General features: G+C 41.8%; 2 protein-coding genes across 2 annotated transcripts in view; both read right to left on the bottom strand.

The window, feature by feature from the left end:
- Positions 1–254: 254 nt before the first annotated feature.
- Positions 255–14,529, bottom strand: LOC139764633 (uncharacterized). Its single transcript, XM_071691483.1, has 2 exons — positions 14,416–14,529; positions 255–4,912 (listed from the first exon to the last, which is right to left on the bottom strand). Exon 2 carries the CDS (start codon positions 4,821–4,823, stop codon positions 2,403–2,405), a length of 2,421 nt encoding a protein of 806 aa, XP_071547584.1. The 5' UTR covers positions 4,824–4,912; positions 14,416–14,529; the 3' UTR covers positions 255–2,402.
- Zmynd10 (zinc finger MYND-type containing 10) overlaps positions 4,779–27,940 on the bottom strand; it is a 34,959-nt gene continuing 11,797 nt past the window's right edge. Inside the window, exons 7-8 of the mRNA XM_071691484.1 lie at positions 26,616–26,718; positions 4,779–4,908 (exon numbers count right to left, since the gene is read on the bottom strand). Coding sequence (XP_071547585.1) covers positions 26,628–26,718 — 91 coding nt within the window. The 3' untranslated portion in view covers positions 4,779–4,908; positions 26,616–26,627. The remainder of the gene's footprint in view (positions 4,909–26,615; positions 26,719–27,940) is intronic.

Below are 27,940 nucleotides of genomic sequence, written 5' to 3'. Positions count from 1 at the left end.
CGTTAAGAACAGAGAACTGGGCCTTTGAGGGAATATCCTCACCTGGCCCCCTTCTCTGTTCCTTCTTTTGGAAAAATTAAAAAAAAAAAAATAATGAGAGGGGAGGATTTCCAGCCACCTGCTCCCTCCCCTTTTAGTCGCCTTCTACGACACGCAGGGAATACGTGGGAAGTATTCTTTGTCCCCTATCCCTAGGGATAATATATATATATATATATATATATATATATATATATATATATATATATAGAGAGAGAGAGAGAGAGAGAGAGAGAGAATGTGAACGAATGCAGCTTTTCTTCGTGTTCCTGGCGCTACTTCATTAATGCAGGAAACGGCGCCCGAGTGTGTATATATATATATATATATATATATATATATATATATATATATATATTATCCCTGGGGATAGGGGAGAAAGAATACTTCCCACGTATTCCCTGCGTGTCGTAGAAGGCGACTAAAAGGGGAGGGAGCGGGGGGCTGGAAATCCTCCCCTCTCGTTTTTTTTTTTTTTTTTTTTTTTTTTTTTTTTTTTTTTTTTTCCAAAAGAAGGAACAGAGAATTGGGCCAGGTGAGGGTATTCCCTCAAGGCCCAGTCCTCTGTTCTTAACGCTACCTCGCTAATGCGGGAAATGGCGAATAGTTTGAAAGAAAAGATATATATATATATATATATATATATATATATATATATATATATATATATATATATATATATATATATATATATCGGAAAGGATCACAATTTTGCGCGTGATCAAGATATTCCTGAGTCCACGGGAAAATGAAACACGATAACTTCCCAAGTGCACTTTCGTGTAATAATCACATGTTTACGAAATGGCGTCCTAGCTTCGCATCTTCGATGTATATCAACTGACTTATATTTCTCTATTGTGTTTCCCTGATGATGTGATTATTACACGAAAGTGCACTTGGGAACTTATCGTGTTTCATTTTCCCCGTGGACTCATAGGAATATATAAGCAAAATAAAACAAATATATATATATATATATATATATATATATATATATATATATATACACACACAAAGTTCCTGCAGCGCTCAGGAAGCCGGCTACGTCCACTAGTTGGGATCCTAGGTCATAAAGAGTAGTGATGACTTAGTCTGAATGCAAATAGTGTAGGGCAATGGAGATGTAAATATTCGTTTTCTTCGTTACGGTAGATGCATCTAGAGCATAAAGGGTCTTGGGGTATACTGAAACAGTGTTTGTGGTGCTGCAGTGATGGGTGATGTCCCAGAGCACAGACGGGAGAGTGCGACTCGTATGTTTCTGGGGAGTGTGGCTTCTGATGGATGTTACGTGTGGTGGGTTAGAGCATAACAGTGGGAGGTTAGCTGTTAAGTGCCTGTCGGGTTATTTCAGAGTGTATGTGATTTCTATGTGCTATATCTGTTGGAGGATCTATGAGGAGAGGTTGTGGAAGTGTGGGGTAGGAGGAGCAAGCTTTATATCTCTACTTGTGTTCTGGTGGTTAGTTATGGAGTGGTCTGGGGCGGGAATTATACTAGAGGAAGTGTATGTGTGGGATACACAACACCCAGCCAGTAAAGCGCCCCAAAATGATCAAACCTTCGAAGATAAAAAAGTTCCAGGTTAGCAAAAAAGGCTAACAATATAATAATAATAATAATAATAATAATAATAATAATAATAATGATTATTATTATTATTATAATAATAATTCATAATTATTATAAATATTATAATTATCATTATAAATAATAATAATAATAATAATAATATAATATAATAATAATAATAATAATAATAAGAAAAAATGATAATAATAATAATAACAACAATAATAATTATAATAATAATAATAATAATAATAATAATAATAATTTTATCCCTGGGGATAGGGGAGAAAGAATACTTCCCACGTATTCCCTGCGTGTCGTAGAAGGCGACTAAAAGGGAAGGGAGCGGGGGGCTGGAAATCCTCCCCTCTCATTTTTTTATTTTAATTTTCCAAAAGAAGGAACAGAGAAGGGGGCCAGGTGAGGGTACTCCCTCAAAGGCCCAGTCCTCTGTTCTTAACGCTACCTCGCTATCGCGGGAAATGGCGAATAGTATGAAAAAAAAAAATCAATAATAATAATAATAATAATAATAATAGTAACAATAATAATAATAATAATAATAATAATAATAATAATAATAATAACAATAATAATAATAATAATATTAATATTAATAATAATAATAATGATAACAATAATAATGATAATAATAATAATAATAATGATAACAATAATGAATAATGAATAATAATAATAAAGATTGAAATAATAATAAGCAAAGCAATTAGTGTATTACTAACGTCTCTTTGAGGTGACAGTTATATCGCTATGGAACGGTCGTTATCTTAGTCCTTCGCTTTCTTAGGGTTGAAATAGAATTTCTTCTGGAAGTGTCCATACTGACAGATGACTTTGTGAGACGTGTCCAGATGCTCTTCCACCATGGTGACGATGCGCTCCAAGTGTGTGTCGTGGGCATGATCCTTCAACGCCTGCTGCAGAGCCTGGAGTCCCTTGGATGGCTGCAGAACAGGGTTAGGATTGGCCTTCGAGATCAGCCGGAGAACGAAAGCGTCGCGCACTTCGTTCAATGGCGACAAGGGAGCCGACTGTTGCCAGTCATGCAGGTTAGTCATGTGGAAGAAGAAGATCTTGGGTTTACCTTTTAAAGCAGGACAGGCACTGTCTGTGAAGTGCTGGTATATGTCGTCGACGCGAAACGCGGCACCGCTGGGGTTGAGAAAGGTGTTCTCGTCACCCACAAAGCCAAGAACGACAAAAATCATGGAGTCCACTTCAAGATGTTCCCTCCTGTTTCTAAAGTCTTGCAGGAGAACTTTCATCTCTTCGTACGAAACATTTGAATGCCGTTCTGTCTTGTAACCCACATCCCTCATGAATCTAAACAGCCAGTGTGCGTCTTTCTTTCGTCGATGCCAGTTTGGTAGTCCTTCACTTTCGTAATTGCCGTAAGAGACAATTAGTGCAAGCCCCCGGGGCTTCGACCAGTTGGTGTAACTCTCATCTCCCATAGGTTGTTGTGCCTCTTTGACCCTAATTGTGGGATATGAAAGCATTCTACGGAAATCCCTAGGTCTAGCGGGGGAAAAAGGTGATCTTGGCGTATCTGGAGTAACGAGTTTGGGGGGATTGAAGTAAAATTCCCGTCCGACTTTAATGCTTCTCACCTCAGGGAAGTATTTCTCCCCTTTCCTCTCGCTACAACCTTGCAAATCGTCCAGCCTCCGACACACGCGTCGCAGTAGCGATGATATTTCCAGTGAGAGGTCGCTGGACAAAAGGATCTGGAACAGGGCGTCTGTCAGAAGTGACCCTCCGTCGCAGCGCCCACCTTCAACCTCAACACTGAACAGTATCATGTCACGCTCTGCCGGTATCTGTAGCTCGTGCAGCCTCCCTGCATCGGCAACATCTCCGTCAGCGGTCCAGCCAGTACAGTCTGGTGACACAGCACTGCAGCTGGATGGTGTTGCTGCTTCAAAGGTAACACCTTGGTCGCTGTCGAAGATGGGTCCGTTGTAATAGCAAGTGTTGAGCATGAAGATTTTAGGCTTTCCTTCTAGGTTTGGACACCGTATATCATTGAATCTCTCCATTAGCTCACGGAAAGTTAAGATCTTACGGTCAGAGGTGACAAGGCAGTCTTCAAATCCATCCCCATAGAAAATAACGATGGCAGAATCTTTGTGATTTTTCTGCTTGAAAGCCTCAAATTCTTCTATCAGACGTGTGTGCGTCAGGTCCAAGAATGGCTGAAGAACTTGGTAGCCAAGTTCACTGAAGATATAAGTAAGTTTGTCCACGTCCTCCTGACACCCGGGAAGGTTGTTGACAATTAGAACCAGACCCCGAGGAACACTGAAGTTCTTGTACGTGTCTTCAGTCCCATGAATAGACGGAGGTTCAACCGGGATCCCTGCCTGTTTAGTGGCACGTCCATCCTCTTCTTCCCGAAAGGCTGGTGGGTTGAAGAAGAATTCATATCGAACGGCCTGGTAATGCAGATCCATGGCCAATGCCGATGGAAGTTCCCTGTTAACCTTCCGCATAAGTCCATCAAGGTTTTTGTCCTTGGCATTATTCATGAAGACTCTACAGACTTTATCAATGAACGGTGAACCATAGTCCTTGTGCCTGTAGGACACAAACCCTGGCAAGGCGGAGAAACAGAGGAAAACTTCAGACACTTCCCTCTCACTCCTCTTTCTTGGAATCCTTGGGTTATCTATGGAGGCAGCACATATTTCATAATTACTTATTGGGATATGTTCTTTACCACCTCTACAAAACTGGAATATGAACAGCTTCGGTTTCCCAAGCAATGCTGGACAATTCACGTTGTTGAACATGCTGCAGACTTCCTCATAACTCATAGTCTTCCCGTCCGTGGTACAGAAGGTATCCTTGTCGCAGCCGTGACTCATGAAGATAACTACAAGAGAATCCACTCTCTTGTGTATCTCATCATCCCGGAAGCGCTGCAAGGCTTGGACAGTTTCCTCTTTAGTGACACTGTCGAGGTTTCCTATACTCTCGTAGCCTAACTGCGTAAATAGATCTCGCAGGTTCTTCACGTCGTGCTCCGAACCCTCACGAGTCTCTTGTCCTCCATCGAAGTGTCTGTAGTTGGCTATGAAGATGGCCCCTCGAGGTTCAGAGGCGTTAATATAGGCTTCCGGAGGTCCCCTATACACTGTGGCCGGCTCTACCCTGACGACCAGGGGTTCTGGCGGCTCAACGGACATCCTGCCTCACACACCCAAGTCCACACACACACACTGGGAATGTCAGGCAGAAGCGGCCCAGGTTCCGTTGTGCTCACCACCTCATCTGTCTGGGAGGAAGGAATAACAGATGTCACTGGTAATATAACACAAGATAAGCTAAATCATTGTAGTTAAAGAAGGATTCATGAACGTTCTCGCCTTCAAAGATGATATACTGTGTTGCCCATAACTCACAGTGGAGCACAAACCGAGAGATACTGTAGCCATGAAAAAGTATACATATATATATATATATATATATATATATATATATATATATATATATATATATATATATATATATATATATTTTTTTTTTTTTTTTCATTTATTTATTTTGCTTTGTCGCTGTCTCCCGCGTCAGCGAGGTAGCGCAAGGAAACAGACGAAAGAATGGCCCAACCCACCCCTATACACATGTATATACATACACGTCCACACACAGCACATATACATACCTATACAACTCAATGTATAAATATATATACACACACAGACATATTCATATATACCCATGTACATAATTCATACTGTCTGCCTTTATTCATTCCCATCGCCACCCCTCCACACATGGAATAACAACACCCTCCTCCCTCATGTGTGCGAGGTAGCGCTAGGAAAAGACAACAAAGGCTCCATTCGTTCACACTCAGTCTCTAGCTGTCATGTAATAATGCACCGAAACCACAGCTCCCTTTCCACATCCATGCCCCACACAACTTTCCATGGTTTACCCAGACGCTTCACATGCCCTGGTTCAATCCATTGACAGCACGTCGACCCCGGTACACCACATCGTTCCAATTCACTCTATTCCTTGCACGCCTTTCACCCTCCTGCATGTTCAGGCCCCGATCACTCAAAATCTTTTTCACTCCATCTTTCCACCTCCAATTTGGTCTCCCTCTTCTCCTCGTTCCCTCCACCTCTGACACATATATCCTCTTGGACAATCTTTCCTCACTCATTCCCTCCATGTGGCCAAACCATTTCAAAACACCCTCTTCTGCTCTCCCAACCAAACTCTTTTTATTACCACACACCTCTCTTACCCTATTATTACTTACACGACCAAACCACCTCACACCACATATTGTCCTCAAACATCTCATTTCCAGCACATCCACCCTCCTGCGCACAACTCTAACCATAGCCCACGCCTCGCAACCATACAACATTGTAGGAACCACTATTCCTTCAAACATACCCATTTTTGCTTTCCGAGATAATGTTCTCGCCTTCCACACATTCTTCAAGGCTCCCAGGATTTTCGCCCCCTCCCCCACCCTATGATTCACTTCCGCTTCCATGGTTCCATCCGCTGCCAGATCCACTCCCAGATATCTAAAACACTTTACTTCCTCCAGTTTTTCTCCATTCAAACTTACCTCCCAATTGACTTGACCCTCAACCCTACTGTACCTAATAACCTTACTCTTATTCACATTTACTCTCAACATTCTTCTTTCACACACTTTACCAAACTCAGTCACTACCTTCTACAGTTTCTCACATGAATCAGCCACCAGCGCTGTATCATCAGCGAACAACAACTGACTCACTTCCCAAGCTCTCTTATCCACAACAGACTGCATACTTGCCCCTCTTTCCAAAACTCTTGCATTCACCTCCCTAACAACCCCATCCATGAACAAATTAAACAACCATGGAGACATCACACACCCCTGCCGCAAACCTACATTCACTGAGAACCAATCACTTTCCTCTCTTCCTACACGTACACATGCCTTACATCCTCGATAAAAACTTTTCACTGCTTCTAACAACTTGCCTCCCACACCATATATTCTTAATACCTTCCACAGAGCATCTCTATCAACTATATCATACGCCTTCTCCAGATCCATAAATGCTACATACAAATCCATTTGCTTTTCTAAGTATTTCTCACATACATTCTTCAAAGCAAACACCTGATCCACACATCCTCTACCACTTCTGAAACCACACTGCTCTTCCCCAACCTGATGCTCTGTACACGCTTTCACCCTCTTAATCAATACCCTCCCATATAATTTACCAGGAATACTCAACAAACTTATACCTCTGTAATTTGAGCACTCACTCTTATCCCCTTTGCCTTTATACAATGGCACTATGCACGCATTCCGCCAATCCTCAGGCACCTCACCATGAGTCATACATACATTAAATAACCTTACCAACCAGTCAACAATACAGTCACCCGCTTTTTTAACAAATTCCACTGCAATACCATCCAAACCTGCTGCCTTGCCGGCTTTCATCTTCCGCAAAACTTTTACTACCTCTTATCTGTTTACCAAATTATTTTCCCTAACCCTCTCACTTTGCACACCACCTCGACCAAAACACCCTATATCTGCTAGAAAGGGTAGTGAGTGGCGGGACGAAGAAGTAAGATTATTAGTGAAAGAGAAGAGAGAGGCATTTAGACGATTTTTGCAGGGAAAAAATGCAAATGAGTGGGAGACGTATAAAAGAAAGAGACAGCAGGTCAAGAGAAAGGTGCAAGAGGTGAAAAGAGGGCAAATGAGAGTTGAGGTGAGAGATTATCATTAAATTTTAGGCAGAATAAAAAGATGTTCTGGAAGGAGGTAAATAAAGTGCGTAAAACAAGGGAGCAAATGGGAACTTTAGTGAAGGGGGCTAATGGGGAGGTGATAACAAGTAGTGGTGATGTAAGAAGGAGAGGTTGTGAGTATTTTGAAGGTTTGTTGAATGTGTTTGATGACATATATATATATATATATATATATATATATATATATATATATATATATATATATATATATATATATTATTATATATATTATCCCTGGGGATAGGGGAGAAAGAATACTTCCCACGTATTCCCTGTGTGTCGTAGAGGGCGACTAAAAGGGGAGGGAGCGGGTGGCTGGAAACCCTCCCCTCTCGTTTTTTTTCCTTTTTTAATTTTCCAAAAGAAGGAACAGAGAAGGGGGCCAGGTGAGGATATTCCCTCAAGGCCCCCATCCTCTGTTCTTAACGCTACCTCGCAAACGCGGGAAATGGCGAATAGTATGAAAGAAAAGAAGGTATATATATATATATGTATATATATATATATATATATATATATATATAGCCAGAGGTTGAACCATTATGTGACATTCATTTTTTTTCATTCATTTCAAGCTAAAAGTTTGTTTTCTAAATTGTTTCTTACATTTTTCATATGTATATATATGTGTGTGTGTGTGTGTATGTGCGTATGTGTGTGTATGTGTGTGTGTGTGTGTATGTATATATATATGTATATTATCCCTGGGGATAGGGGTGAAAGAATACTTCCCACGTATTCCTCGCGTGTCGTAGAAAGCGACTAGAGGGGACGGGAGCGGGGGGCCGGAAATCCTCCCCTCCTTGTATTAACTTTCTAAAATGGGAAACAGAAGAAGGAGTCACGCGGGGAGTGATCATCCTCCTCGAAGGCTCAGAGTGGGGTGCCTAAATGTGTGTGGATGTAACCAAGATGTGAAAAAAGGAGAGATAGGTAGTATGTTTGAGGAAAGGAACCTGGATGTTTTGGCTCTGAGTGAAACGAAGCTCAAGGGTAAAGGGGAAGAGTGGTTTGGAAATGTCTGGGGAGTGAAGTCAGGGGTTAGTGAGAGGACAAGAGCAAGGGAAGGAGTAGCAATACTCCTGAAACAGGAGTTGTGGGAGTATGTGATAGAATGTAAGAAAGTAAATTCTCGATTAATATGGGTAAAATTGAAAGTTGATGGAGAGAGGTGGGTGATTATTGGTGCATATGCACCTGGGCATGAGAAGAAAGATCATGAGAGGCAAGTGTTTTGGGAGCAGCTGAATGAGTGTGTTAGCGGTTTTGATGCACGAGACCGGGTTATAGTGATGGGTGATTTGAATGCAAAGGTGAGTAATGTGGCAGTTGAGGGAATAATTGGTATGCATGGGGTGTTCAGTGTTGTAAATGGAAATGGTGAAGAGCTTGTAGATTTATGTGCTGAAAAAGGACTGATGATTGGGAATACCTGGTTTAAAAAGCGAGATATACATAAGTATACTTATGTAAGTAGGAGAGATGGCCAGAGAGCGTTATTGGATTACGTGTTAATTGACAGGCGTGCGAAAGAGAGACTTTTGGATGTTAATGTGCTGAGAGGTGCAACTGGAGGGATGTCTGATCATTATCTTGTGGAGGCTAAGGTGAAGATTAGTATGGGTTTTCAGAAAAGAGGAGTGAATGTTGGGGTGAAGAAGGTGGTGAGAGTAAGTGAGCTTGGGAAGGAGACCTGTGTGGGGAAGTACCAGGAGAGACTGTGTACAGAATGGAAAAAGGTGAGAACAATGGAAGTAAGGGGAGTGGGGGAGGAATGGGATGTATTTAGGGAATCAGTGATGGATTGCGCAAAAGATGCTTGTGGCATGAGAAGAGTGGGAGGTGGGCTGTTTAGAAAGGGTAGTGAGTGGTGGGATGAAGAAGTAAGAGTATTAGTGAAAGAGAAGAGAGAGGCATTTGGACGATTTTTGCAGGGAAAAAATGCAATTGAGTGGGAGAAGTATAAAAGAAAGAGACAGGAGGTCAAGAGAAAGGTGCAAGAGGTGAAAAAAAGGGCAAATGAGAGTTGGGGTGAGAGACTATCAGTAAATTTTAGGGAGAATAAAAAGATGTTCTGGAAGGAGGTAAATAGGGTGCGTAAGACAAGGGAGCAAATGGGAACTTCAGTGAAGGGCGTAAATGGGGAGGTGATAACAAGTAGTGGTGATGTGAGAAGGAGATGGAATGAGTATTTTGAAGGTTTGTTGAATGTGTCTGATGACAGAGTGGCAGATATAGGGTGTTTTGGTCGAGGTGGTGTGCAAAGTGAGAGGGTTAGGGAAAATGATTTGGTAAACAGAGAAGAGGTAGTAAAAGCTTTGCGGAAGATGAAAGCCGGCAAGGCAGCAGGTTTGGATGGTATTGCAGTGGAATTTATTAAAAAAGGGGGTGACTGTATTGTTGACTGGTTGGTAAGGTTATTTAATGTATGTATGACTCATGGTGAGGTGCCTGAGGATTGGCGGAATGCGTGCATAGTGCCATTGTACAAAGGCAAAGGGGATAAGAGTGAGTGCTCAAATTACAGAGGTATAAGTTTGTTGAGTATTCCTGGTAAATTATATGGGAGGGTATTGATTGAGAGGGTGAAGGCATGTACAGAGCATCAGATTGGGGAAGAGCAGTGCGGTTTCAGAAGTGGTAGAGGATGTGTGGATCAGGTGTTTGCTTTGAAGAATGTATGTGAGAAATACTTAGAAAAGCAAATGGATTTGTATGTAGCATTTATGGATCTGGAGAAGGCATATGATAGAGTTGATAGAGATGCTCTGTGGAAGGTATTAAGAATATATGGTGTGGGAGGCAAGTTGTTAGAAGCAGTGAAAAGTTTTTATCGAGGATGTAAGGCATGTGTACGTGTAGGAAGAGAGGAAAGTGATTGGTTCTCAGTGAATGTAGGTTTGCGGCAGGGGTGTGTGATGTCTCCATGGTTGTTTAATTTGTTTATGGATGGGGTTGTTAGGGAGGTAAATGCAAGAGTCCTGGAAAGAGGGGCAAGTATGAAGTCTGTTGGGGATGAGAGAGCTTGGGAAGTGAGTCAGTTGTTGTTCGCTGATGATACAGCGCTGGTGGCTGATTCATGTGAGAAACTGCAGAAGCTGGTGACTGAGTTTGGTAAAGTGTGTGGAAGAAGAAAGTTAAGAGTAAATGTGAATAAGAGCAAGGTTATTAGGTACAGTAGGGTTGAGGGTCAAGTCAATTGGGAGGTGAGTTTGAATGGAGAAAAACTGGAGGAAGTGAAGTGTTTTAGATATCTGGGAGTGGATCTGTCAGCGGATGGAACCATGGAAGCGGAAGTGGATCATAGGGTGGGGGAGGGGGCGAAAATTTTGGGAGCCTTGAAAAATGTGTGGAAGTCGAGAACAGTATCTCGGAAAGCAAAAATGGGTATGTTTGAAGGAATAGTGGTTCCAACAATGTTGTATGGTTGCGAGGCGTGGGCTATGGATAGAGTTGTGCGCAGGAGGATGGATGTGCTGGAAATGAGATGTTTGAGGACAATGTGTGGTGTGAGGTGGTTTGATCGAGTAAGTAACGTAAGGGTAAGAGAGATGTGTGGAAATAAAAAGAGCGTAGTTGAGAGAGCAGAAGAGGGTGTTTTGAAATGGTTTGGTCACATGGAGAGAATGAGTGAGGAAAGATTGACCAAGAGGATATATGTGTCGGAGGTGGAGGGAACGAGGAGAAGAGGGAGACCAAATTGGAGGTGGAAAGATGGAGTGAAAAAGATTTTGTGTGATCGGGGCCTGAACATGCAGGAGGGTGTAAGGAGGGCAAGGAATAGAGTGAATTGGAGCGATGTGGTATACAGGGGTTGACGTGCTGTCAGTGGAGTGAATCAAGGCATGTGAAGCGTCTGGGGTAAACCATGGAAAGCTGTGTAGGTATGTATATTTGCGTGTGTGGACGTGTGTATGTACATGTGTATGGGGGGGGGGGGGGGTGGGGCCATTTCTTTCGTCTGTTTCCTTGCGCTACCTCGCAAACGCGGGAGACAGCGACAAAGTATAAAAAAAAAAAAAAAAAAAAAAAAAAAAATATATATATATATATATATATATATATATATATATATATATATATATATATATATATATATATATATATATATATATATATATATATGTCCCTGGGGATAGGGGAGAAAGAATACTTCCCACGTATTCCCTGCGTGTCGTAGAAGGCGACTAAAAGGGGAGGGAGCGGGGGGCTGGAAATCCTCCCCTCTCATTATATTTTTTTAATTTTCCAAAAGAAGGAACAGAGAAGGGGGCCAGGTGAGGATATTCCCTCAAAGGCCCAGTTCTCTGTTCTTAACGCTACCTCACTAACGCGGGAAATGGCGAATAGTTTGAAAGAAAAAGAATATATATATATATATATATATATATATATAATTATATATATATATATATATATATATATATATATATATATATATATATATATATATATATATATATATATATAATTTTGAACACAGTCGATGTTTAAACCTACACTCGTTTATTATCTCAGCATTACTGAAGATGTGAAACATCACGAGAGCACTCGAATCCTCGTGTTTCATTTTCCTCATGGCTACCAGCATATTCCTGAATGACGTGTTCCTGTGTGATTTATCTGCTCACACACACACACACACACACACACACACACACATACACACACAAACAGCCTATGGTCCTTATGACGCACATCCCTGTGTATTGAAAGAGTGTGCCTCTGAACTTGCATCTGTGCTTGCTCGTTTGTTCCGTTTCTGTTCAAAAACCAAAAACGTTTTCTCGGAAACTCCACATTACAAGAATAGCTAAGTCTGTGTCTCTAACAAACTGGATGTTCTATTTAGATGTCGAAACTTCTCTTCTGAACAGCTCTTCCGTTTGTACCAGGGACTGACTCGTCCTTGTGTGGAGTACTGCTCTCACATTTGACAGAGTTGCGTTGAAAGCGATTCGCTTTATAAACTGTCCCAGGCTAACTTCCAAACACGACCCCCTTGCTCTACGCAGCAATGTTGTTTCTCTTTTCCTCTTCTGTAGGTATTACTTTGGTTTTTCCTCCCGAGAGCTGGCTGCTTGTGTACCCCCCACCACTCGCTAGACCACGCAATACTCGACAAGCTGCTGCGTCACATGAATAATGTGTGGCCATGAGCAACTCAAGGATGGGCTATTTTGATACCTGCTTCTTTCCTTAAGCGTCGAAGCTCTGGAACTCTCTACCCTCTCACGTCCTCCCCAATAACTACGAGCTGGCACATTGCAAAAAAAACAGGTTTTCCACTTTCTCAAACATTCTTAGATACTTTCCCTTGTCTTTTCTTTTTCCGTTTCATAATTCTCTCTATATTTCAATGAAGACCCGGCCTTGATGTGGACTTCTGTCCGTGGCTGGAGCCTTCAACAACAACAACACTATAACATCATACAACAGGGAAATTATAATATTATACAACATAATTATAACTGATAATAAAACTAGGGAGCAATAACAGATAATACAACAGGAGAACTATAGCAGATAGTAAAACAGGAGAACTATAACAGATAATACAACAGGGGAATTAAGCAGGTACTACAACAGAAGAACTATATAATACAGCAAGGGGAATCATTGCAGATAATACAACAGGGGAACTACAACAGATAATACGAACTATAGAAGATAATACATTAGGGTAACTATATCACAGTGTACAAAAGTGGATGTATAGCAGATAACACATCGGGCATTACATGGCTCTTGCATGTATAGTTAATGGTTATGACAGATAACCTCCAGCAAACTGAAAGAAGTTTTGTGAGATATAAATCATACACACTGCAGGCCAGGAGCAGGACTGTACACACTACAGGCCAGGAGCAGGATTGTACACACTGCAGGCCAGGAGCAGGACTGTACACACTGCAGGCCAGGAGCAGGACTGTACATACTGCAGGCCAGGAGCAGGACTGTACACACTGCAGGCCAGGAGCAGGACTGTACACACTGCAGGTCAGGAGCAGGATTGTACACACTGCAGGCCAGGAGCAGGACTGTACACACTGCAGGCCAGGAGCAGGACTGTACACACTGCAGGCCAGGAGCAGGAGTACACACTGCAGGCCAGGAGCAGGATTGTACACACTGCAGGCCAGGAGCAGGACTGTACACACTGCAGGCCAGGGGCAGGACTGTACACACTGCAGGTCAGGAGCAGGATTGTACACACTGCAGGCCAGGAGCAGGACTGTACACACTGCAGGCCAGGAGCAGGACTGTACACACTGCAGGCCAGGGGCAGAGGGACGCAGTATCTCACCATGTTGGCGGAAATGTAACAGGGTAGGGCAAATGCTGGAGATTGTAGTTCAAAGTCTGGGATGTGCTGTGTGTACGCACGGCAGCAACATATGTTACTGTACTATGGTTCCTTCTGCAGGAGGCTGTCGCGGTAATGCTGAGCCTTCTCTGACGAAAAACAATACAAATAAATCTAACAGAAATTTCCTTCTTACTTGTTTCTCCCTTCGAACCCAAGCTGAGGATCGGAAATGGATCGACTAACCCTTAAGCAGGGCACAAGGTTTTCAAGATGTGCCACAACTCGCTCACCTTTTCAATCGGGCGTTCAACTTGGCTCTCAAACTCAACCTAATTCCGAGCCACAACTTAACCTAACCTAGACTGATGTGGGCTACGTTGTAGGCGTGTGATGGGCGTATCACTAAACACGCACACACACACACACAGAGGGTACGTTATATAGCAAAGATGACGCCCTTAGGACACAATAACAGGAAATTTTGACAAGTATGGAGGGACTACCACGTATTAAATTGATGGAGTACGTTATGCCAAACGAGTCTGGTAACGCTACATGGCAACGGAGTCTTGAGAACAACGAAATGCCTCTCACTATTTAGGGACTCACAGTGAATATAGGACGGGATGAGCTCTAAACCTTGGATGTGAATAGCGAGATACACGGGACAGACTTACATGACACGAGGTTTGCCCCCACGTGGAGGAGTGGGGGAGAATTTAGCTGGCGCTGGTACAGGTGCGACAGCTCAAACAGCACAACTGATAATAACGGGTGCATCTCGCTTCCCGCCACCCGTACCAGACTCGTCGTTGTCAGGGTCACCCGTTTTCCTTATCAAATATCACTGCTGGCATTTGTCTCCTTTATACATACACACACACATATCATATATATATATATATATATATATATATATATATATATATATATATATATATATATATATATATATATATATGGTTTGGAGGTAAGTTGCTAAAGGCAGTGAAAAGTTTTTATCTAGGATGTAAGGCATGTGAACAATTAGGAAGTGAGGAAAGTGACTGATTCCCAGTGTAGACAGGTTTGCGGCAGGGGTGCGTGATGTCTCCATGGTTTAATATGTTTATGGATGGGGTTGTTAGGGAGGTGAATGCAAGAGTTTTGGAGAGAGGGGCAAGTATGCAGTCTGTTGTGGATGAGAGGGCTTGGGAAGTGAGATGTTCTTCGCTGATTCGGGTGAGAAACTGCAATAGCTTGTGATTGAGTTTGGTAAAGTGTGTGAAAGAAGAAAGATGAGAGTAAATGTGAATAAGAGCAAAGTTATTAGGTACAGTAGGGTTGAGGGTCAAGTCAATTGGGAGGTAAGTTTGAATGGAGAAAAACTGGAGGAAATAAAGTGTTTTAGATATCTGGGAGTGGATCTGGCAGCGGATGGAATCATGGAAGCGGAAGTGGATCATAGAGTGGGGGAGGGGGCGAAAATTCTGGGAGCCTTGAAGAATGTGTGGAAGTCGAGAACATTATCTCGGAAAACAAAAATGGGTATGTTTGAAGGAATAGTGGTTCCAACAATGTTGTATGGTTGAGAGGCGTGGGCTATGGATAGAGTTGTGCGCAGGAGGATGGATGTGCTGGAAATGAGATGTTTGAGGACAATGTGTGGTGTGAGGTGGTTTGATCGAGTAAGTAACGTAAGGGTAAGAGAGATGTGTGGAAATAAAAAGAGCGTGGTAGAGAGAGCAGAAGAGGGTGTTTTGAAATGGTTTGGGCACATGGAGAGAATGAGTGAGGAAAGATTGACCAAGAGGATATATGTGTCGGAGGTGGAGGGAACGAGGAGAAGAGGGAGACCAAATTGGAGGTGGAAAGATGGAGTGAAAAAGATTTTGTGTGATCGGGGCCTGAACATGCAGGAGGGTGAAAGGAGGGCAAGGAATAGAGTGAATTGGAGCGATGTGGTATACCGGGGTTGACGTGCTGTCAGTGGATTGAATCAAGGCATGTGAAGCGTCTGGGGTAAACCATGGAAAGCTGTGTAGGTATGTATATTTGCGTGTGTGGACGTATGTATATACATGTGTATGGGGGTGGGTTGGGCCATTTTCTTTCGTCTGTTTCTTTGCGCTACCTCGAAAACGCGGGAGACAGCGACAGAGCAAAAAAAAAAAAAAAAAAAAAAAAAAAAAAAATTATTTATATATATCAAATTATGCAGTATATACCTGAACGTTATCTTCCTTGATTTAATTACACAAATCTTCCGTAAACCAGTTACAATTCTCGAGTTAATAACATAATTTCTAGAAGTAGCCGGCACGGCCATCAATCATGTCACACACACACACACACACACACACACACACACACACACACACATGCACACACACACACACACACACACACACACACATGCACACACACACACACACACACACACACACACACACACACACACATGCACACACACACACACACACACACACACACACTTGAAAATGACAAGTTGATGAAAACTTTATTAGTTCTCTTATGAGAAAAGTACATTGACTGCAAACCCATGCATGAGACATGATTACCATTTCATGAAGGTTGAAGGACGATGACTAATTTGACCAATGAGAAAGACTATTATTGAATTCCAATTCGTTCCCTCGTGGACCATAGTACTTGTTTGTGTTAGACCTGAAATAGTCATCCGGGTACATGATTCACAGACCAAGATAGAAAAGGTTTGGTACTTACGTTACATGGCGTGGCTAGCGAGGCAAAAGCTGATAAATCTACAGTAAATATTGAAATGCCATTCGTATGCAAACGCAAGCGTTCGAGACTGTGTTGACTTCGGCTTCAACTGTATAGTTCTGTGACCTGATATTTACATTACTTCACCCCCTGTTACTCCTCTTACTAATCCTATGCCCCTTCCCGTAATCTCCTGTCGAACGGTCCTAAAACCAGTCTTCTCTCTAGATACAAACAAGGTTTATGCTCCTGATGGCATCCATCCTCGCGGACTGAAGGAGCGTGTCTCTAAACCTGCACCTGTGCTTTCTCGTCTATTCAGCTTATGTTACAAACTAAAACTTTTCCTTCTCCCTGAAGGCATTCACTGATACATCCCAAAGAAGGGTGACCGTTCTGAACCCTCTAACTAAGGTCCTGTGGCTTTGACATATACTATTTCTAAACCTTCGAATCTCCCCTTAACCCCCAAAATCCTCAGACACTTTGAGTCTCACAGTCTTCTCTCTCATCACTGGTATGGCTTCCGTAAAGCGAGATCCACTGGTGATATTCTTTTCTGTCTTTACTCATGTCTGGTCATCATGGCTGAGAGATTGTAGGGAATCCTGTGTAGTTGCCCTTGATATATCCAAAGCTTTGGACAGGGTGCTGTATCTGGGGGTCTCATTTCTAAGATTCCCTACCCAACTTTCCCTCATATTCAGCTTCCTTGTGGCCGATCTATCTCCGTCCTTCAAGGTTCTGTCCTGTCTCCTGCACCTTTTTCTTTACCTTTTTACTAATGGTTTACTTTCTTCTACAAATATCCAAATGCACTCATAATCTGACGACTCAATACTGCATTCCTCCACATCCTTTAACTCTGCTCTTTCCCTCACTCTATCCTTGGCAGGATATCTCAGCGATGTAGGCGAAATCTGGTTAAGTTTCATGCCTCCAAGGATCAGTTTCTAACCATTTCTCAAACGAAAATTCCTCAAAACTTTCCTCCTTCGACGGTTCTGTAATTCCACCTCTTGACTCAATGAACATACTTGTTCTTACTGTATTATCGACCCTATCCTGGAAACCCTATATTAAGGAAATAGCTAGGTCTGCATCTAAAAAACTGGGTGTCCTATTCAGATTTCGAAATTTCTTTCTTCTGAACAGTTGCTCCGTCAATACAAAGGAATGATTCGTCCTGATATAGAGTGCTGCTCTGACATCTGGGGTGGTTTTAGTTCTGTATCCTTACTTGACAGAGTCGAGTCAAAAGAGGCAAGACCAATAAACTCTTCCAGGCTAACTTCAAAACTTGACCCACATGCCCTACACCGCGTTATTCTTTCACTTTCTCTCTTCTATAGGTATCAATTTGGCTTTTGTATCCTAGAACTGGCTGCCGGTATGCTCCTACCACTAGCTAGACCACGCTAGACCACGCAATACTCGGCAAGCTTTGCGACAACACAAGGGTGGGCCGTTTTGATAACTCTTTCTCTCCCTACACCTGAACATGCAGGAGGGTGAAAGGCGTGCAAGGAATAGACTTTACCTAGCACTTTTTAAAATACTAGTTTTTCCCTTCCTGCAAAAGACCTAAATACTTTCCTTCGTGTCTTCTTCTTTCCTTTCATTAACCTCTCTATATTTCAATTGAGATCCGGCCTTGATGAGGACTTCTGTCCATGACTGGCGCCTCCAAAGTAAAAGTATTTTACCAAAAATCCTATGAAAAACTAGACAATATAAGTTGGTAAAATGTGTCCTTGGTGCTAAAAGTAACACCAGTACGATTTTGTGCTTTGTTGAATCCGGAATTCCATCTGTACAACCTTGGATAACAAGACAATGTAAAAGATCTCCAGTACCTATTGACGAAATGCCAGCTAGAAATACAAGAACCTTTCCATTTGGCGTACGATTAGGGGCGAACGTACAATCTACAAGAGGATACAGATTCCTGGAATGGGCGCCGCAATTTGATAATGATAAAAGGCCGTTAGATAAGACAGCAGGCATGATAAGAAATACAGCCAAGCTCGTCCACATACGTTAACGTACAGAAATCAAGTGATCTCAAGTCTAGCTGTGTCCACGAGGTCGACTCTGGCCTCCACTATATCCTCCACAAGGTTTGCGCAGTTACATTGATTCTGAAAGTGGAGACGGAAGGGCGGAGTCAAACACCAGCTCAGTCGAGGTTATGCTCAAGTCCACAACGAGTCTCGTGTCCTGGCGGATCGTCCCGTGGCATCGGCTTCTCCACAGAGATTAACATCACTCAAGTTTAGCTAGTCTGACTTGGTTACCAGGCGACACCCATAGCGTCAATAAGAAACGGGTGTGGTAATGATGACACACTTACCAGTGGTGTGGAGTTATCTGAGCATTATGCGACCATACGAGCATCATGCTATCATTCGAGCTTTATGCTATCATGCGAGCTTTATGCTATCATATGAGCATTATGCCACCATACCAGCATTATGCTACCATAAGGGCATTATGCTACCATACGAGCATTATGCCACCATACCAGCATTATGCAACCATAAGAGCATTATACTCCCATATTACACACACAAGGACACAAATATGCGATATGATGGGCATTAACACACAGATTGGCTCTGGCCACAGACACAGTGGGAGTGTATGTGGTCTGGGAAACATCCTTAACGCCTAGGAGAAATGCTCAAGATTTTCCGGTTGGCTGACGGCCTTTCAACGACCCTGGCAAGTTGATCAACAGAAAACCCCAGACAAAATTTTTTTTTCCAGGAAAGCCCCTAAAAGTAAGCCTATAGCCCCCAGGCAATATAAAGCCAAAGCCCCCACACAATCAGCGAATCATCATCGTGAGATCAAATCAGGCAAGATATGACTGTAGCTGTACTGCTGGTGTTGATGGCGTCTTCAGCTACAGAGCCGGTGTGTCAAGTACCGATTTCGTCCACTGTGAGGGAAGTCTCGTGGTGGGTCCCATCTCTTGAGCCATCTCTATCATCGTTCAATTCCTTTTATCAAATTCCAATATCCTGTCTGCAACTACTGTCCTCATTTCTCAGTTCATTCCATTCATCCACTATTCATGATATAAATGTACTTCCTTACATCTCTTATTTTTCTACAGTTTCCTTACTTCCACGTCATGGCCTCTGGTTGTTCTGTAGCTACATCCTACGAAGAACTGTTCACTATGTTCTTCATTAACTGGTCGTAAAATCTCACTGGCTGTGAAAAAAATAGCTCTTCATATTCCCAAACCTTCTTTGTGAAATTATGTTAATAGTGATACTTTTTTTTTTTCAATGAGATACGTTTCTTAACTCAAGTATTCTAAAGAACTTGAGAAAAAAAACAGTTAATGAAAGTCTTCATGTAAGAAATCTTTGTAATCTAACTCAGAACATAATTAACTTGATAAACAAGTGGTCCTAGATACGTCTAGATACGTATATATACGTATATATATATATATATATATATATATATATATATATATATATATATATATATATATATTTTTTTTTTTTTTTTTTTTTTTTACTTTGTCGCTGTCTCCCGCGTTTGCGAGGTAGCGCAAGGAAACAGACGAAAGAAATGCCCCCCCCCCCCATACACATGTACATACACACGTCCACACACGCAAATATACATACCTACACAGCTTTCCATGGTTTACCCCAGACGCTTCACATGCCTTGATTCAATCCACTGACAGCACGTCAACCCCGGTATACCACATCGCTCCAATTCACTCTATTCCTTGCCCTCCTTTCACCCTCCTGCATGTTCAGGCCCCGATCACACAAAATCTTTTTCACTCCATCTTTCCACCTCCAATTTGGTCTCCCTCTTCTCCTCGTTCCCTCCACCTCCGACACATATATCCTCTTGGTCAATCTTTCCTCACTCATTCTCTCCATGTGCCCAAACCATTTCAAAACACCCTCTTCTGCTCTCTCAACCACGCTCTTTTTATTTCCACACATCTCTCTTACCCTTACGTTACTTACTCGATCAAACCACCTCACACCACACATTTTCCTCAAACATCTCATTTCCAGCACATCCATCCTCCTGTGCACATCTCTATCCATAGCCCACGCCTCGCAACCATACAACATTGTTGGAACCACTATTCCTTCAAACATACCCATTTTTGCTTTCCGAGATAATGTTCTCGACTTCCACACATTTTTCAAGGCTCCCAAAATTTTCGCCCCCTCCCCCACCCTATGATCCACTTCCGCTTCCATGGTTCCATCCACTGACAGATCCACTCCCAGATATCTAAAACACTTCACTTCCTCCAGTTTTTCTCCATTCAAACTCACCTCCCAATTAACTTGACCCTCACCCCTACTGTACCTAATAACCTTGCTCTTATTCACATTTACTCTTAACTTTCTTCTTCCACACACTTTACCAAACTCAGTCACCAGCTTCTGCAGTTTCTCACATGAATCAGCCACCAGCGCTGTATCATCAGCGAACAACAACTGACTCACTTCCCAAGCTCTCTCATCCCCAACAGACTTCATACTTGCCCCTCTTTCCAGGACTCTTGCATTTACCTCCCTAACAACCCCATCCATAAACAAATTAAACAACCATGGAGACATCACACACCCCTGCCGCAAACCTACATTCACTGAGAACCAATCACTTTCCTCTCTTCCTACACGTACACATGCCTTACATCCTCGATAAAAACTTTTCACTGCTTCTAACAACTTGCCTCCCACACCATATATTCTTAATACCTTCCACAGAGCATCTCTATCAACTCTATCATATGCCTTCTCCAGATCCATAAATGCTACATACAAATCCATTTGCTTTTCTAAGTATTTCTCACATACATTCTTCAAAGCAAACACCTGATCCACACATCCTCTACCACTTCTGAAACCGCACTGCTCTTCCCCAATCTGATGCTCTGTACATGCCTTCACCCTCTCAATCAATACCCTCCCATATAACTTACCAGGAATACTCAACAAACTTATACCTCTGTAATTTGAGCACTCACTCTTATCCCCTTTGCCTTTGTACAATGGCACTATGCACGCATTCCGCCAATCCTCAGGCACCTCACCATGAGTCATACATACATTAAATAACCTTACCAACCAGTCAACAATACAGTCACCCCCTTTTTTAATAAATTCCACTGCAATACCATCCAAACCTGCTGCCTTGCCGGCTTTCATCTTCCGCAAAGCTTTTACTACCTCTTCTCTGTTTACCAAATCATTTTCCCTAACCCTCTCACTTTGCACACCACCTCGACCAAAACACCCTATATCTGCCACTCTGTCATCAGACACATTCAACAAACCTTCAAAATACTCATTCCATCTCCTTCTCACATCACCGCTACTTGTTATCACCTCCCCATTTACGCCCTTCACTGAAGTTCCCATTTGCTCCCTTGTCTTACGCACCCTATTTACCTCCTTCCAGAACATCTTTTTATTCTCCCTAAAATTTACTGATAGTCTCTCACCCCAACTCTCATTTGCCCTTTTTTTCACCTCTTGCACCTTTCTCTTGACCTCCTGTCTCTTTCTTTTATACTTCTCGCACTCAATTGCATTTTTTCCCTGCAAAAATCGTCCAAATGCCTCTCTCTTCTCTTTCACTAATACTCTTACTTCTTCATCCCACCACTCACTACCCTTTCTAAACAGCCCACCTCCCACTCTTCTCATGCCACAAGCATCTTTTGCGCAATCCATCACTGATTCTCTAAATACATCCCATTCCTCCCCCACTCCCCTTACTTCCATTGTTCTCACCTTTTTCCATTCTGTACACAGTCTCTCCTGGTACTTCCCCACACAGGTCTCCTTCCCAAGCTCACTTACTCTCACCACCTTCTTCACCCCAACATTCACTCCTCTTTTCTGAAAACCCATACTAATCTTCACCTTAGCCTCCACAAGATAATGATCAGACATCCCTCCAGTTGCACCTCTCAGCACATTAACATCCAAAAGTCTCTCTTTCGCACGCCTGTCAATTAACACGTAATCCAATAACGCTCTCTGGCCATCTCTCCTACTTACATAAGTATACTTATGTATATCTCGCTTTTTAAACCATATATATATATATATATATATATATATGGGAGACACAATATATCCCACTTATTCCCTGCTTGTCGTAAAAGGCGACGAAAAGGAGAGGGAGCGGTGGGCTGGAAATATTCCCCTCCAGTTTTTACTTTTCCAAAATACGAAACAGAGAAAGGGGAGCAAGAGAGGATTTTCCCTCTTAGGCTCAGTTCTCTGTTCTTAATGCTACCTCGCTAACGCGGAAAATGGCGAATATGTATATATATATATATATATATATATATATATATATATATATATATATATATATATATATATATATTTTCTTTTTTTTTTCTTCTTTCAAACTATTCGCCATTTCCCGCATTAGCGAGGTAGCGTTAAGAACAGAGGACTGGGCCTTTGAGGGAATACCCTCACCTGGCCCAATTCTCTGTTCCTTCTTTTGGAAAATTAAAAAAAAAAACGAGAGGGGAGGATTTCCAGCCCCCCGCTCCCTCCCCTTTTAGTCGCCTTCTACGACACGCAGGGAATACGTGGGAAGTATTCTTTCTCTCCTATCCCAGGGATATATATATATATATATATATATATATATATATATATATATATATATATATATATATATATATATATATATATATATTGGAAAGGATCACAAATCTGCACGTGATCAAGTATATTCCTATGAGTCCACGGCCCGGGAACTTACCGTGTTTCATTTTCCCCGTGGACTCATAGGAATATATATATATATATATATATATATATATCCCTGGGGATAGGGGAGAAAGAATACTTCCCACGTATTCCCTGCGTGTCGTAGAAGGCGACTAAAAGGGGAGGGAGCGGGGGGGGGGGGGGGGGGGGGGGGGGTCTGGAAATCCTCCCATCTTGTTTTTTTTTTTTAATTTTCCAAAAGAAGGAACAGAGAAGGGGGCCAGGTGAGGATGTTCCCTCAGAGGCCCAGTCCTCTGTTCTTAACGCTACCTTGCTGATGCGGGAAATGGCGAATAGTTTGAAAAAAAAATTATATATATATATATATATATATATATATATATATATATATATATATATATATATATATTAATTGAAACTAATCCACAACTAGCCTTACGGCTAAAGCTTACATTGGTAACCTAAATCCAACATCGTTGGTGGGTTAAGCGGTAAAGTATTGCGTAATATTATCATCATTATCTTCATTCTCATTACTGGTCCTCAGAGACAATGAAATGGGGAAAAACAAATGTCAATTTTGTACCTTCGGAGAGAAGCAAATATATACGGTACGTCAACCTGATAGGGAAAACCAAGTGTCGAGCACATCAAAGACTAGAAAAAAGTAAAGTAATTCAAAATGTTCCATACAAAAACTGGTCGTGGTGGATGAAGCAGAAAGACTTTATCAAACCATTACCTTAAAAGACTTACAACGATATGAAACTTTACCTCATAATGACGGTATGTGTCTTTAAGGGTCCTGTCAAAGGCAAAAAAGACCATTATATCCATGGGTTATTACCGTCGCCAAAGTGGCTCATATCTATTGTCATTTGTTATTCTATATTCTTAACGTAACACTACCTGCTCTCGGGGGTTGTCAGTCGTAATTTTTCTTTTTAAGATAAGAATTACATCTGTATTAAGAATAATAATAAATCTCATATAACAAAATGACGAGTACATTCAATATACAAAATTTAGGAAATTAAGGAAATTAAGGGAAGCGATTCACTCCACAAACGGTATATACTCCAGTATTCCAGGCTTTATGGGTTGCAGACATTCACTTGTACTCAGTGATGACATTGACGGTGACACTTGGACATTGTGTGGCAAACCTTGACGAAGCTGATTCACCAACTCCACTACAAACTGTATTGACATCCGTTATAATCAAACGCGCAAGATGGTATTCATCAAGGGAAAATATGCTGTAGTTTATGGCCATACCGATCACAATAACACCGAGTGAACTTCATGGATAATATCAACATTGTACAACCTACACTCGTATTATAGTAGGTTCTTCGCCCGCTGGCTGCATTTAGCGGCCATGTTTATTAACTGTCTTACACCTGAGTCTTGCATCACAAACTTCCTAATATGACACATGTCCTCGCTTTTATGATAACGAGTGTAGTCATCAACTACGGACATTCCAATTTCATATCTCCATGCAATACGTTATCTCGTCGCTGACCCATGAGCCTATCGCTAAAGTAGCAAGGAAATGTGAGTTGTCTGACAGGCCTGTACTCCCAGTGATACAGACAGCCTTACCAAACGTGAATTATCACTTGCAGTGTAACATCCTGCGGGCGTAACCTAGTCACACCACACACACACACACACACACACACACATATATATATATATATATATATATATATATATATATATATATATACCTGGGGATAGGGGAGAAAGAATACTTCCCACGTATTCCCTGCGTGTCGTAGAAGGCGACTAAAAGGGAAAGAAGCGGGGGGCTAGAAATCCTCCCCTCTTTTTTTTTCTTTCCCAAAAGAAGGAACAGAGAAGAGGGCCAGGTGAGGATATTCCCTCAAAGACCCAGTCCTCTGTTCTTAACGCTACCTCGCTAACGCGGTAAATGGCAAATAGTATGAAAGAAAAAGATATATATATATATATATATATATATATATATATATATATATATATATATATACTCGTCGATCCAAGATTTTTGGCTAAAATGCCCTTCGTTTATCATACATCTCATGTAACAGTCGATCTTGGTTTTTCAAAGGGATAAGAAAGCAAAAGTGACGGAAAGGAATGGTTACTTATTCAACGACAAAACTCAAGACACAATAAGAATAAACCATGTACAACCGTGAGGAAATTACATCAGTTGAAACGTTTATGTATAGTGTGGTATGGATCCATATCCAGGGTTTTGAATGGAGGTAGCAAGTCGCATTCAGTAGATCTCGCTGCCTAATTAAGTTATTAATTAAATGCACAACTGTATTGCCTCCATGAATGAAACAGTGATAAAACTCACCCGCGATGTGGTGAAAATGCAACATGGTAAACAAAATGTTAACATCGTCTGCTTATCATCCCAACCTCGATGCCACGTCACCTACCAAAACCTTTATCTTTCTTTTCTTTCATACTATTCGCCATTTCCCGCATTAGCGAGGTAGCGTTAAGAACAGAGGGCTGGGCCTTTGAGGGAATATCCTCACCTGGCCCCCTTCTCTGTTCCTTCTTTTGGAAAAAAAAAACTTTATATATATATATATATATATATATATATATATATATATATATATATATATATATATATATATATGTGTGTGTGTGTGTGTGTGTGTGTGTGTGTGTGTGCGTGCGTGCGTCTTACATCACTGACACCATTGGGATGCACATTTCTTCACAATGTGATTTTTATGCAAGAAAATAAAACTATAGTTACTGAAAGACAACTGTGGCATAACTCGCAACGCTACAGCCTACAGCCATTCCACTCACGGAGATCAGCGCTTCCTCTCCGGCTACGGGTTTGCTGTTTTCCTTGGATACAATTCTCAGGTAATAACTCAAGTAAAGGCAATAAGCAATGACTTCAGCATATTACGGCACAAAATTATTGGTAAGCTTTCGAAGATCAACGAAGGCAATGTTTTGTTTACCACTACACTCGCCATATTACTCGTACATGGTAAGTCCCGCGTCAGTCGTCGAACACACTTTTTGAATAAGTCAGTGAATTACTGGAAGTCAGAATTTGTGTCCATTTGTTAATACTACTGTTCATGCGGTGTATCGGTGAGGCGTCGGCCGTACATCCTAAAGCCATATTATAAATTCCTTACCCACGGTATCTCTACACTGGCACCAACGCCATCTATTTGCAGAACATTTCAAAACTCACCCTCCACGTAACATGGGAAGGACAAACACGTAACATTTTAATACTGAGTGTGTAAATTTCGATGTTTAATAACATGGGCTTAAGTATGTATAGGTCCAAGGTTATATCCTGTGCATACACCAGAGAATAGCTGCGGGAAAACGAAAAAGAAAGAAATGACTTGCCTTGGAGTTCACTGTATGAAAGATTTCTTGGATGTAGGGTGAGAGGCTACGAGGTCACACAGCTTCTTGTGGTCTGGCCAGTGCTTGACCTGACACTCCCTGCAGTACAAGTCAAAAGAAAATCATTAAATACTGCGAAGAGGAAAATATAAGTAAATAAATAAATCATATATTCAGTTATAAGTACTCTAAGAGCTATTTCTACTCAGCTGTCCTTGTGTTTCCAAACATATTTTCCTAGAGGTTCCAGCAGCCCAAGGCGACACTACTTCCACTTCCAGGGAAACGTGGACTCCTTTAGAGTTAAGAATAAGGGTAATAGGTAGTAGTACTGTTAATACCTCCCTGGTCAGTGGCTACCTATTACCTACCAGCGAGAGTTCATAATGAAGGTGGGTCTGTGCGAAGGGTTTGTGACGACACCACTATGGCTATGTAATATATTCATGGATAGGGTGATGTGAGGGAGGTACATGTAAAGGTGCTGGAGTGAGGGGCGGGTCTACCCCTATCACTTGGAAGGGAAACACTGTTTTTAGTATGGTACACAAGACAGAATGAAAGTACGCGAATTAGGCCGTTGTTCATTTCTTTCCAACGCGACGTCGCCGCCAAGGAGGGCGAATCAATTTGGTAAATCGTAGATTCTCTTTCATTCATATTTGATCACCGTTTCTCGCGTTAGCGAGGTAGCGCCGGTAACAGATGAAGAAAGGCCCCATCAGCTCACATCCATCCTCCAGTTGTCACGTGTAATGCACCGAAAACACACACAAATTATATATATATATATATATATATATATATATATATATATATATATATATATAGAAAGGATCACAATTTTGCGCGTGATCAAGATATTCTTATGAGTCCACGGGGAAAATGAAACACGATAAGTTCCCAAGTGCACTTTCGTGTAATAATCACATCATCAGGGGGAGACATAAAGGAGATATAAAAGTCAGTTGATATAAATCGAAGACACGAAGCTAGGACGTCGATGTATACACACACACACACACACACACACACATATTTTTTTTTTTTTTTTTTTTTATACTTTGTCGCTGTCTCCCGCGTTTGCGAGGTAGCGCAAGGAAACAGACGAAAGAAATGGCCCAACCCTCCCCATACACATGTACATACACACGTCCACACACGCAAATATACATACCTACACAGCTTTCCATGGTTTACCCCGGACGCTTCACATGCCTTGATTCAATCCACTGACAGCACGTCAACCCCGGTATACCACATCGCTCCAATTCACTCTATTCCTTGCCCTCCTTTCACCCTCCTGCATGTTCAGGCCCCG

Source organism: Panulirus ornatus, chromosome 50 (assembly GCF_036320965.1).
Source record: "Panulirus ornatus isolate Po-2019 chromosome 50, ASM3632096v1, whole genome shotgun sequence".
Classification (NCBI taxonomy): Eukaryota; Metazoa; Arthropoda; class Malacostraca; order Decapoda; family Palinuridae; genus Panulirus; species Panulirus ornatus.
The sequence above is the reverse complement of the archived record's forward strand: the minus strand, read 5'-3'. Positions and strand labels throughout refer to the sequence as shown.

Coding starts and splice junctions, on each gene's coding strand:
- LOC139764633 (XM_071691483.1), bottom strand. CDS start 4,823: ATGTCCGTTGAGCCGCCAGAACCCCTGGTCGTCAGGGTAGAGCCGGCC.